A 12,372-nucleotide genomic window follows, 5' to 3' on the forward strand; every position below is an offset into this window, starting at 1 on the left:
TCACGTGACTGGAGCAGTGCAATTTAAAAAAAATACACAGAGGAAAAAAGACAGAGAAGGGACAGGAAGAATGATCTGCAGAATGGAGGAAAATGGAAAACATGGTAAAGGGGAACGGGGAGGAGAGAGGCAGGAAGAGAGAGAAAGAGACAGGAAAAGAGGGGTTCCTTGTCATTTTTAATATCCACTCTAATAAGCCTGCTTTAGCATGTCATTAGTAGAGATCCAAGGCCTGGCTGGGCGGGCCCTGGCTGGATCTGCTGCAGGTGGCCGCCCCTGGGTGGGGCCACCAGCCTGGCCCTGGGGGTATAAGTGGGAGGCCGGGCTGCTGAGCACCTGTCAGGGGCAGCTCCCAGTGCAGGTGGCAGGTGCCAGGCAGGTGGCTCCAGCCCAGCCCTGCCCCAGCATGAGCTCCTTCGACCTTCCAGCACCCTCCCCCACTCGCTGCAGCCCCCAGTTCCCCAGCATCGGCCAGGAGCCCCCCGAGCTGAACCTTTACTATGAAAACTTCTTCCACGCACAGGGCGTGCCCAGCCCTCAGCGGCCCCCCTCCTTTGAGGGGGGTGGCGAGTTTGGGGCCACCCCCAACCCCTACCTCTGGCTCAATGGTCCAGCCATGACCCCACCACCTTACCTGCCTGGCACCAACGCCAGCCCCTTCCTGCCCCAGGCCTACGGCATGCAAAGGCAGCTGCTGCCCAGCGTGTCAGGGCTGGGGGGCAGCGACCTGGGCTGGCTGCCCCTCCCCTCGCAGGAGGAGCTGATGAAGCTGGTGCGTCCCCCCTACTCCTACTCGGCCCTTATTGCTATGGCCATCCACGGGGCGCCCGACAAGCGCCTCACCCTGAGCCAGATCTACCAGTATGTAGCTGACAGCTTCCCCTTCTACAACAAGAGCAAGGCGGGCTGGCAGAACTCCATCCGCCACAACCTGTCGCTCAACGACTGCTTCAAGAAGGTGCCCCGCGATGAAGACGACCCAGGTACGGGGGCTGTGGGTGTAAGCTGCTGGTGTCCCCAAGGACGGCTCATTGTCCATTCTAGAAAGTCCTGGCTGTGTTGCCTCCCCCCACCCGGAGCAAGGGAGCTGCTAGGAGACAGGGCTACAGGGAGCTCCACTGTGGAGAATGAGATTGCAATGGGTCCTGGTCGGTGACCTTGGCAGGTTGGATCTCTGAACAGCAGTTTCCTCATCTGAAGAGCAGGGATGGGACGGATGTCTCTTTTGCACCCATGTGGAAGAGGAATGAGGTTTAGTGCTAACAAGTACTTAGTGATGCTGATCCCCCCTGCCAGCACAGAGCGAGTCTTTGGTGAATGACATGGGACCAAACCAAGTCCAAGTGCATCACAGCCAAGCCTGCAGGGGAGAGGACCTGACCTTTGTTGAACAAGCCGAACGGCCCCATGGTGCTGCCTGCTCTCCCTACTCACAGAACCTCCTTGAATCCCCAGGCGCCCTGCAGAGTAGCTCACACTGAACCCATTGCACAGATAAGGAAGCAAAACAGCCTGCCCCCCCCACAAGGGGACACAGAAGGAAGTGGCAGTGATGGATCGTGACTTTGACAGCAAGCTGAACACCAGAGTTTGGGAACTTTCCCTTTTTAATTCTGAGGTTCAGAATTCTGCAGTGGGTTACACCCCAGGAAGCCAGAGGATGGCTCAGAGAAGCCCCACCTCTGTCCCCTGTGAAGTTAGCAATGGCCAGTCTACTTGTCCCCCCAGAAGTGGGCAAGTGTCTCATCCAAGGTCCAAGGACTGCCCTCACTCTCCAGCCGAGAGGCGGCAGCAAGACTTCACAGTTGCAAAGCCCTTTTCACATCCAGGATTTGGTCTTCCCCACAGGGAGCCTGAGAGGACAGGGACAGATCCAATGGCCCCACTTTTCAGACTAGGAAACTGAGGTGCCCTCAGTTAGGACCAAGGCCAGGACTCAAGTCCATCTTTAGGCTCCAAGCCTAGGAGGACCCTCAAGGAGTCCTGAAATTTTTCCTGAGTTTTCTTTAGCCTCCATCTTTAGCTGTCCCATTCCCCCAGTACTCCAACCTTCTTAAAGGGACCTAGGGATCTCCCCTGTGCACTCCTCATGCTTTATGCCTCTCTGTCCCAGTGGTCCCCACACCCTCGTTGGGTTTGTTGAGTGGCTGTTTGTGGAATTCCCCCTCTGTTTCTCAGCCCCAGGCTTTCGTCCTCCTCCTCCAGCATTTGTCACCTTTGCTTTTACTTTAGGATAAGGAGAAGGCACGTTTTGTGTGTCTCTCTGTGTACTTACCTTCTCCCACTTCTGTGTCAGGCAAAGGGAACTACTGGACCCTGGATCCCAACTGTGAGAAAATGTTCGACAATGGGAATTTCCGCAGGAAGAGAAAGAGAAAGTCAGATGCTTCCTCTAGCTCCGGCTCCTCAGAGAAGGCAGAGAACAGCCTCCTGGCAGGCACCCCCAAGGCCACAGAGCCTCAGGACATCTTGGACAGTGTCTCACCAGGTGCCACCAGCTCCCCAGAGAAGCAGTCCTCCCCAGCCCCCTCGGGTGCCCCATGCCTCAACAGCTTCCTCTCCACCATGACAGCCTATGTGAGCGGGACAAGCCCCATGGGCCGCCCCGTGGCCACGCCAGGACTGAGTCCAGAGCCCTCTGACAAGATGGGGCAGAACTCTCTGAGCTTCAACTCCTATACCCCACTGACCAACCTCAGTGGTCACAGCCACGGGGGCGGGGGAGAATGGGCCAACCCCATGCCCACCAGCGCTCTCGGCTATGGAGGCTCTGTACTCAACCAGTTCAGCCCCCACTTCTACAACAGCATCTACCCCAGGGAGGGCACCGAGGTCTAGTCACGGAACAGCCCTTGGGCCCCCATGGACACGCCCAGGAGGAAAGCAGTGGGGGTCCTCCAGGCCAGCCTACTGCCCCACCCTGGGATCCAAGATGTCTGAAATGGCCAGACATCACCCGGGAGGCTCAGGGGAGCCCGTCCTCTTTCTAGAACGTTGTCTAAGCCTTCTGTTTATCACAGCTGCGTCCACACGCAGTCTCACCAGCTACGCAGTGGAAACACTAGTGTCTGGGTAGCAGTAATAACGGTAGTCATTTGTTAAGCACTTACTTTGAGCCAGGTGCTGTCTTTGGTTCCTTAAAGTCTCAGCCACACTTTACTATTTACAGTCACCCCGTGAGGTTCACATGTGCCTCCCCATCAAACAGACGAGAAAACTGAGGCTGGAGGGAGTTGAGTAACTTTGCCAGGGTTATAAAAACTAGCAAATGACAGAGCTAGAAGTCAAATCCAGGTCTGGGTGACTCCCAAAGACTGGACCAACAAAGGCGGGGGTGGAGCAGCTAAGGCAAGTCAGGGTAAGGATGTGATTATGGAAAATACACAAAATTTCCCCATCGGTTCTCCATCAAAATTCACCAGCCTGAGACTTGTCTCATCCTGGTTTGACCTTACTCTGCTTGCCTCAACTTACCTGCAGACACTCATTTAGTCACCACACTAGGGAGGAAGCCATCACCAGCTGGCTTAAGCCAAGAAGTCCAGCCAGATGCCCTGGGACAATGCATCCAGTGGACTCAATACAGAGTGCCTCTTTCCCCACTCTCCCCAGACCTCGGACAGACCCAGGGTTCCGTGAGAGGACAGGGGTGCGCCCTCACCTCTCCACCCCAGCACGGCCCACTTGCAAAACCTTGTAAAGCCCAGCTTCCTGTGTTTCTGTCATGGACCAGCGAGCGGGAGGCGGCCGAGCCTTCCAAGAGAAACAAGGCAGAGTAAGTGCTTCCTGGAGAGGTGGCTGTTTGTTGGAGGAAACAACGGCCTGGAGGGAGGGCTCCTGTGACCCCTCACTGGGACACTGTGAACGCAGCTCCTTGGATGTCTCTTTCTCATTTTGTACATACTTTATGTGCCCACAATGGCTTACCACAGCACACCCTGGAAAGTGTTTGGTTTCCTTACTTTTTAATTAAAAAAAGGTGCAGAAGCTTCCTTGTGAGTTTTCCCATCTCTCAGTCCCTTCAACACAGGCCTAGAAGAGTCTGAAGGCACACCTGTGAGACAGGAGGCAGAGAAAGGATGGGTGCCAAGACTCTCCCTTGTCCACTTTGGTGTGGATGCCAGACGAAGGCCCCCACTGTAAGGACTGGAGTCCGTGGGGAGGGGGGAACATACAATACAGACTAGCATTCCCAGTCTTCACAGCTCATACAAACCTATCGGTGCTGTGATTATTCAGTCCTCCAGCAACCCTGTGAATAAGGGAGGCCCTAGTCCTGCTGCACAGATGAGAAAACCGAGGGTCAGAGTGGTTGAGTGACGAGCCTGAAGAGCACAGCCAGCCCATGCCCAGGAGTCTGGCTCCTGCATTTCATTGCAATGCAGTGCAGCCTCAGTGTGGTTCCTGCTAGCATCGGTAGACTGTGCACAAGCACTCAGTCAAGTGGGGAGCGGTCCACTGGTCGTTCCGTTCCCTGGGATCCCTAGCATAATGCATGCCGGAGGATGTGTGCATCGAAGCTGGGGGACTTCAGAGGTCTTCTAGCTTGAAGTCCCCTCCTCAAGTGTGCATGCATGGAGAGAGCTCAAGCCAGGGGTGACTGGCTCTCTTTCCTTGGAGTGACAAGGGGGAGGTGCTTACAACACCGTGGTGGTGAGAGTGCATCCAGTGATGACAGTGGTGATAGCGTCCAGCATGGTTTCCTAGGCTCCAGGCATTGTCTTAGTGCCTGATTTATTGCATTTCATCCCCAAAGTAGACCAAAGCAATTAGCGTCCTTATTCCCATTTCATAGGTAGGAACAGCAAGGCCTGCAAATTCTGTAGCTCCACCAACACACACAGCCAAGCCTCACACAGACCCACAGACGCCACTGCTGACCATCCCGGCTGCCCAAGTGGTGGAGTGCCCAGGACTGAGCAAGGCAGATCAAACTCATGAGAACCTAGAAGTGGGGCTCTCTAGGAGCCCCTCAGGTCCTTCCCACAGTGAGACAACTTCTGGCATGCGTGGTGATGGCTGAGGGACAGAACACAGGGAAAGGGTCTCTGCATCAGACCAGAGAAGTCTGAGAAAACTCAGAATAAGCTGGCCCTCCCTGCACAGAAAGGAAGCCCAAGGCTGGGGCAGGACGTCCACAGGTGCGACAATGGTGTCAGAGGCACTGCTCAAATGCAGGTTCCTGAGGCCCAATCCAGGACCTTTTTGTCACACCATATCCTAGGCCACCAAACTTGCCCAAGAGACTCTGGGACCTGCCCTCCCCTCTGTTGGCCTCCCTGCCTACTCTTCATGCCGGTCCTTCCTCAGGCCAGTATGCAGTGAGCAAAGGGGCGGCATAAGGAGCAGCCTTGGGGGGTGAAGGCATCCAAAGAGCACCAAGCCAGCCCAGAAGGGATCTGCAACTTAGAACCAAGGCCCACAACTCCAAGCCTCCATTCTTCAGCCCAGAATTTAGCAAGCACAAGCAATGAAGGGAAAGTCTCCAGGGCTCTGTGAACACCAAGACTGCCAGTGTTCACCTGTGACTGTGCCCAAGAGAGTGCCTGGTAGTAGCACCAGGAGCTCATGGGAAAGCAGGTGTTGATGGAAGGTGGGAAGAAGGTTGAGAGGTCTCTCTGGTTGACCTCTGTGCTAGCTAAAGAGAAGAAAGGAATAATGAATGGAGGGATGGAGGGAGACGGGGAGAAAGAAGAACTGGTTATCTACCTAGTGTTTAATTCTGTGTGCAGTGCAATGGGTGCACTCGGATTCATGAGCCTGCTACACTTCAGCTCTGCATTGAAACCATACCCTGCCCCCAACCCCAGCATCAATAAAGAACTTAAGAAGGGAATGCCATATGAGTCCAGGAAGGCTGCCTGGAAGAAGTGACACTGGAGATGAAGGATGGCGGAAGCGAACTCATGCACACCATTGGTCTACACACTCCTCTGCACACCACCTAACTCCAATCCTACCAAAACCCTAATTAGAGTGTATACATTTCCATGTTTCTTGGAGGTTAGGGGGTGTATGCCTCAAAGCAGACTAGATAGATAGATAGATAGATAGACTATGTATAAATATATAGATAGACTATATATATGTGTGTGCGTGTATGTACAGATATATATTATGTGTTACATAACATAATAATAATCTCATATTTTAATAAGTAAATTGGGGAGGGGAAAAGTCAGGAAATATGATACATGAAATATTAACAATCTCTTTCTGGTGGGTGATAGAATACGTGGTGATCTCTTTTTCTTTTTCTTATCATTGTGCTTACCTTCATGCCTAGTGACCATATTGTCAGTCCAGCCCATCCCTGCTAGAAATCACTTCCTCCAACGATGGAGGCTCAAGCGACCTGCCACATGGGTACATGGCCCTGTCACTAGCCACCTAGGGATACACCTGACCCAAGCCCAGCTCTTTCTGCTATGGCAGAGGAATGGGTCCCATTACCACAGCCATGGTCCTTGGGCGGCCATTAAAAGAAAAGAGAATCAATGTGAGGCCACAGTTGATCTCAAACACGACAGCCGAACCAAAACGTGTCCTATTTGCTGAAATCCTATGTCAAGTAGGTGAGATTTTTAGGAGTTTTGAGATGGCCGAGACTGCCTTGCCATCCCTGAGTCCTGTAGAGAGATCTGGGCAGAGGATTGGAAAGGTAGAGGAGTGTAAGAAAAGGGTGGGGCTGCGGAAAAATTGCCAGTTTTTATGAGGTGCTGCGGAGCACTGGGCACAGGGGACATTGGAGCATGAGCTATCGCAGGTAATCACAGCACCCCTGGGTGGTGGGTGCTGTTACTTTGTTCACGAGGCACACAAGGTTTGCAAAACTGATCAGGAAGTCTACCATGAGCTACACCTCAGACTTCACACTCCCCTGGAAATGGGGACCTGATGTTGAACAAGTCAGTGACAGACTCCCCACTGGAGGGGACATGGGGACTAAGCACTCAGCTCAGGGCCAGTTGGCCAGCACATGACTGGAGTCCGAGCTTTGTCCTTGGGACGGCTTCCTGGCCCCCTGCCGGCTCCAGTCCTGGGCAAGCCCTGACTGCCTCTCCCACTGTAAGCCTAGCCTTTGAAATTGGCCTTCCTAACCAGTGCTTATCTGAGGCTCTAGAAAGCAGAAGCATGGCAACGTGGCAGGTGTGTCATCTGCCATTTCCACATGGGCTCCAGGTAACCACTTGGACACCTGATCCTTCTTTGCTGAAGCCAGCGGGGACCCCAAGCAGGGGACCAAACGCATAGGGCTGTGAAGGAAGTGTTAGAGCTACTTAGGACCCCACTCACTCCAAGCTAAGCACTTCTGAGACTCAGCTAGCAATCACAACCACCTCTGAGGCCAGGCTGTTGTATTTTCATTTTGTCTGGAGGTAAAGCAGTACTCAGAGAAGGGAAGCGAGTTTTTCGAGGTCACATGGGCAGACCTGAAACTTGGGTGTGCCTGGCTGCAGAACCCATGGACTTAACCTTTATGCTAGGAGAGAACTCTAGAACAGGAAATGAAAAGACTCTCCCCATAGAGCGGGGTGGTGTCCAACTTTCCTTCTGACTGCATGGACAGCATCTTTTCCATAGACTCTGAAATCATACATGGGATAATGGCCTTCAGAAAGACATGGTTCTAGCTCAGGTCACAGTCATTGCCACACCACTCCTGATCAGTCACAGCCTCCATCCTGGCCTCCCTGCCTCCACCCTGGCCTCCCTGCCTCCACCTTGCCCTTCCCATTGAGAAGCACAAGCTTCCTAAAGGCAAAGTTAGCCATGCCTCTGTGCTCCCCAGAGCCCTTCAGAGGTCATCTCTCCTTTGGGTTATCATTCATTTTCATGGCTCACAAACCCTTGCTCTATCCATCTCTCTCTCTGATCAGCATCAGATGGAACCTTGCTCACATCCCCTCTGCTTGTCCTGGGGGACCAACGGAAGCGAAGCGATCAAGACAAGTCTTCCATATGCATATTTCTAACATTTCTTCATGGATGCTGTGTTCTCAGAACAATTTTTTTAAAATTTAAAACAGGATAGTAAGGAAATAAACACCTGGATGCCAACACCAAAATGTAGAAGGGGATCTGTGGGGAAGGGGACTGAAAGAAGCCCTCCTTAAAGACCCTAAGAGGTATTGGCAAGTCAGGACAATGACTAGCCCTGTGTGTATCTGTGGGGAAGGAATAGTGACTGGAAAACAGCATGAGGGGGCTTCTGGGATGCTGGTAATTGTGTATTGCTTGGTCTAAGTGCTGGTCACCCAGAGAGATTCACTTTTGAAGAATTATTGCAAAGGCAAATCACACTTAGGACTTCTGCATCTTTATGCCTGTGCAGTGAACTCAGTTGCGTGCAGGTAAATGTTCAACCCGTGGTTCTCTGGAGAGAAGCGAAGCCCAGATTTGTGGTGACTGCTCATTTCCATGGTGCACATTCTTCCTTCACAGGTGGCTTCAAGCTTCCATATGCTGTCATGGAAGGCAGTATTGGGAAGATGTTAAATATCTACTGTATAGATGTGAAAAAGTAAATAACACCCAGATTACAGCTAATAGAAAAACATAATAAAATAATTGGAGAGTGATGAGTTTCGAATCTTTATTATCTTTGCTTATAAGAATTTATCTTACTGTTTTTAATTCAATTTTAACAATGGCTGTGTTTGACATAAAACTCCTGAAAGAGCTGTTGTGAGCAAGTTTGAGCAAGGTCTAGGATACCATTGGTTTAAACACCAATAACACCACACCAAACTCTCTCTGCCTGAAACACAGCTCAGCTCTTTCTTCTGTTCCCATTTGCTCTGCCAGGCTCTCCTCTCTTCTCTCCAAGATCCTACCCAGCCTTCAATGCTCAACTAAGAGGCCGCAGTCACTTTCACATGGTGATAGTTCTGTCAAGAGTGGACCACATATTCCACGGGGTTCCCATAAGATTATGCTTCCTAGGGCTATCACAGCCATCTTTGTTGGTGCAAGTGCATTCTGTGAGGTTCATCCAAAGACAGAATTGCCTAAAGATGCGTTTCTCCTAGCCTATCCCCATCGTTAAGGAACATGTGACTGTCCCTGCTCCAGGAAGACATTACTAACCATCAACTGCTTGTTCTTATCATGTTAAATCCTTATCCACGTATTGCTCTAGTCTTTCTGCTTGTCTGGATTTTTATAGGCCATGAGCTCTAAGGACAAGAACCAGGCTTCCTAGTTTCTCAGCACAGTCCTTACTAGAGGGAATGTGCTTGATGAAAGTTGAATGAATGTGTGAACGAACAAATGAATGAAATCTCTAACTAGTCATTAGTCTTGCAAATCTTTCCAACCCCAGGAGAAACCCCTTTAAACACCACCAGCTCCCAGCCCTGTAGGGAATAACACTCTCTAAAGACTAACCTTCATCAAATTTACCCCCAAATCATTCCTGGCCCTTCCCTGGGATGGTCAAGTGCCTTTCTGCCTACAAACAACTAGGTTTAATTCTGAGTCTGTGTTAAAAGAAAGAGACTAAAAGATCAAGACAATAAAAGGCTACTGATGATTATTCTCATCCCAGGCCCTCTTTGTCAACATAATTCTGTTGAAATGGGAAGGACAAGGGGCCTGTTTTTATAGCAAAGAAGGTTCATATACAGTGTTATGATCTGCCAGCCCTTTAAAGGGAAAAGCATAAAAGAAATAAGGAAAAAGAACACAGGTTTGGGATCTAGTCAGAGCTAGGTTCTGATCCTGATCAGGCCTTTTACCTGCTGGTGACCTTGGTCCAGTGACCTTAGGTCAGTGAGCTTGGATCAGTGACCTCAGCACTCTGAGCCTCCACTCATCTGTTAAGCAATGAGGCCAATTTCAGGGTTTCTGTCAACAACAAGTCAGTGGCCCAGAGGAAATCCTCTACATTACAATTTGATGAAAATCAGTACATTATTGATCTCTCACTTGGTTAATTTTATAGTGTCTTTTTGGAAAAATGTATCTTAAGGAACTAAGGCCCAATTGCACTGTACCTGGGCAATATACAGATTACAGGAGTAAAGAGGTCTCCTTTAATCCCACCCTCATGCCTCTCCTAGCCCATCCTCCTGGAGAATGCCATGATTTTGGCAACAAATATATGGCACCTTCCCAGAAACCAAATAATCGCCCTTGGCTCCCCTTCCCAATTCTCATGGTCCCAAACTCCCAAACTGTACAGGGTTCCTCACTGAATAACATGGTAGCACTACATACACAGAGACGTTTAGAAGTGCCAGGGGACAAAAAATCTCCTTCTCTCTCTCCATGGATGCCAGAAGCCATGAATGTAAACAAGGGGTAAAAACTGACATTGCTCCTGGAGAACACAATAAAGCTTTAAGAGAAAAGCGAAATGGTCATCACTTCAAGGATGAGGAAATTGAATCCCACGAGGTAAACAGGACTGGACCAGAGTCTCATTACCTGTAACCACAGACATGCATGCGAGCACAAATATGCCAATTTCCTGTCGGTCTAGGGCTCTCCACACTTGCACGCACTGTCCATGTCAGACTCTGTCTAAGGAGCGGGTTTGGACAGTGGGCCAGAGCAGATGGTGAATGGAAGTCATAAGGGGGAGGTTGGGAGGAGGAGGAGGAAGCAGGGAAAGTAGAGGTGCTGACAGGTGACTGAGGAGGTGAGCAGGTGACCAGCTGGGGACAAATGCAGGGGCTGGCCTGGCCCTCAAGGCTAGGCCTTGTGTTCTCCTATTGGACATGAATAATTTCTCAGAACAGCAACATCCAGGCAAGGCCACTCTTTGACACATCGTGGATCAAGACAAAAGAAAGACCACTTCATAGTCACATGAACACAGACAAAATCACAAATAAAACATGACCATGCACCCTGTCCTGGCTAAGGAGGTTAAGCATGATCTTTACCACCTACAGCTTTGGCCTCAGTCTAGTCTTCTCTCCACCCAGAGAAGATTGACAGGGAATCTTCTCTGGGTGCTAGGATCACCTCTACTTCCTAATTTCAGCCAATCCAAAGCAAAGTTCCCTTCCTTCAACTTTCCCCTAAACACCTAACATGACCCCAAATCCATAAGTTCTCCTCAACAGTCTCCCTGAGATGTGTGTGGTGCCCTGTGTTGCATATTCCTTCTTGCTGCAATAAGTAATTGATCAACCCAGTCAGCCACAGATATGACCTTGGTGGCCTTTGACTGGACAACATTGACACTGGTTAGGTTGTACACTCATTCTTGCATTTATTTAGTTATCAAATACCTACTGAGTAGATGCTATGTACCCGGTGCTGTTGGGAGTTAAAGAAATAATGGTGGAAAAAATACAGTCCAACCTTCAAGAAGCTCCTAGTGTAGTAGAAAAACACACAAGTGAAAGCTTTCACACAGGTCCCTGTGGCATGTGTTCTGATGAGCTGGCACAAAAGAGGCACCTATCATAGGTGAAGGGTCAGAGAAGGGTCCCTGAGTCAATATCAAGCTAGGATCAGCAGGATTTCTCCTTGGGAAAAAGAAAAGGAGTGAGTGTTCCAGGCAGAGCTGGCATGTGTGCAAAGGCCTGGAGGTGAGAGAGAGACAGGCAAGCAATTCAAGATGGCTGCACACTAGTATGTAAAGGTGGGAGGGGAGAGCCTTGGAGGTATTGATCTGGGCTAAGAAATGGCTTCCTGCAGCCAGGTGTCGGGGGCCATGCAAGGGCAAAACCGTAAGAAGTGACATGTGGCTACCCTCTTCGGCATGACATTGACATCCATGAGCTGGGTCTGCAACTCCCATTCCTTCTAACAGTTTCATAGACTTGCATCACAATTACACATCATGGGTTATTTGTTCCATTTTTCTGTTGTGGACACCCAAGTTACTTCACCACTTCACTAATATAAGCTAGGCACCAATCTAAACCTCTCTGAGAGGAACAATCTTGTACATATGTCTTTGCATAGTCTACCAAGTATTGCCAGCCCTCCTCCTTCTGCTGACATTAAAAGGCTGGTGCATCAACACCTCCAGCCTTCAGGTGAAGCTAAGCTCCCAGAACCTCCCTCAGATGGAAACCCCTTCTTTGCATGATGTCTGAGGCAGGAACTATGAAAGAATGACTGATAAAGTAGACTGCACACAAATGAGGTGTTTCCCTGTGGCAAAGCCTCCATCCACAGATTAGAAAAGTAAACATGAACTGGGGAATATTACACCCTACATGTCAAAAAGTTAACAGCCATATTATAGGAAGATCTCTAGAGAATTAGTAGAATAAAGACTTTCCGGGTAGAAAATGGGCAGATCTATATGCAAATAGATAATACACCTGTACAGAAATGCCCAGTTCCAGGAGTGATGAAAGAAATGCAAAAGAACACGGTAATGTTCCCTGCACATTAACAAGAAGC

At 50.2% G+C, this 12,372-nt stretch overlaps 1 protein-coding gene across 1 annotated transcript; it reads left to right on the forward strand.

Moving 5' to 3' along the window:
- Positions 1-324: 324 nt before the first annotated feature.
- Foxi1 (forkhead box I1) lies at positions 325-3,987 on the forward strand. Its single transcript, XM_020164372.2, has 2 exons — positions 325-983; positions 2,297-3,987. Exons 1-2 carry the CDS (start codon positions 407-409, stop codon positions 2,836-2,838), a joined length of 1,119 nt encoding a protein of 372 aa, XP_020019961.1. The 5' UTR covers positions 325-406; the 3' UTR covers positions 2,839-3,987.
- The last annotated feature ends 8,385 nt before the right edge of the window (positions 3,988-12,372 follow it).

This window comes from Castor canadensis, chromosome 16 (assembly GCF_047511655.1).
Source record: "Castor canadensis chromosome 16, mCasCan1.hap1v2, whole genome shotgun sequence".
In the NCBI taxonomy this organism is placed as follows: domain Eukaryota; kingdom Metazoa; phylum Chordata; class Mammalia; order Rodentia; family Castoridae; genus Castor; species Castor canadensis.

Coding starts and splice junctions, on each gene's coding strand:
- Foxi1 (XM_020164372.2), top strand. CDS start 407: ATGAGCTCCTTCGACCTTCCAGCACCCTCCCCCACTCGCTGCAGCCCC. Junction 984..2,296: donor CCGCGATGAAGACGACCCAG/GTACGGGGGCTG, acceptor CTTCTGTGTCAG/GCAAAGGGAACTACTGGACC.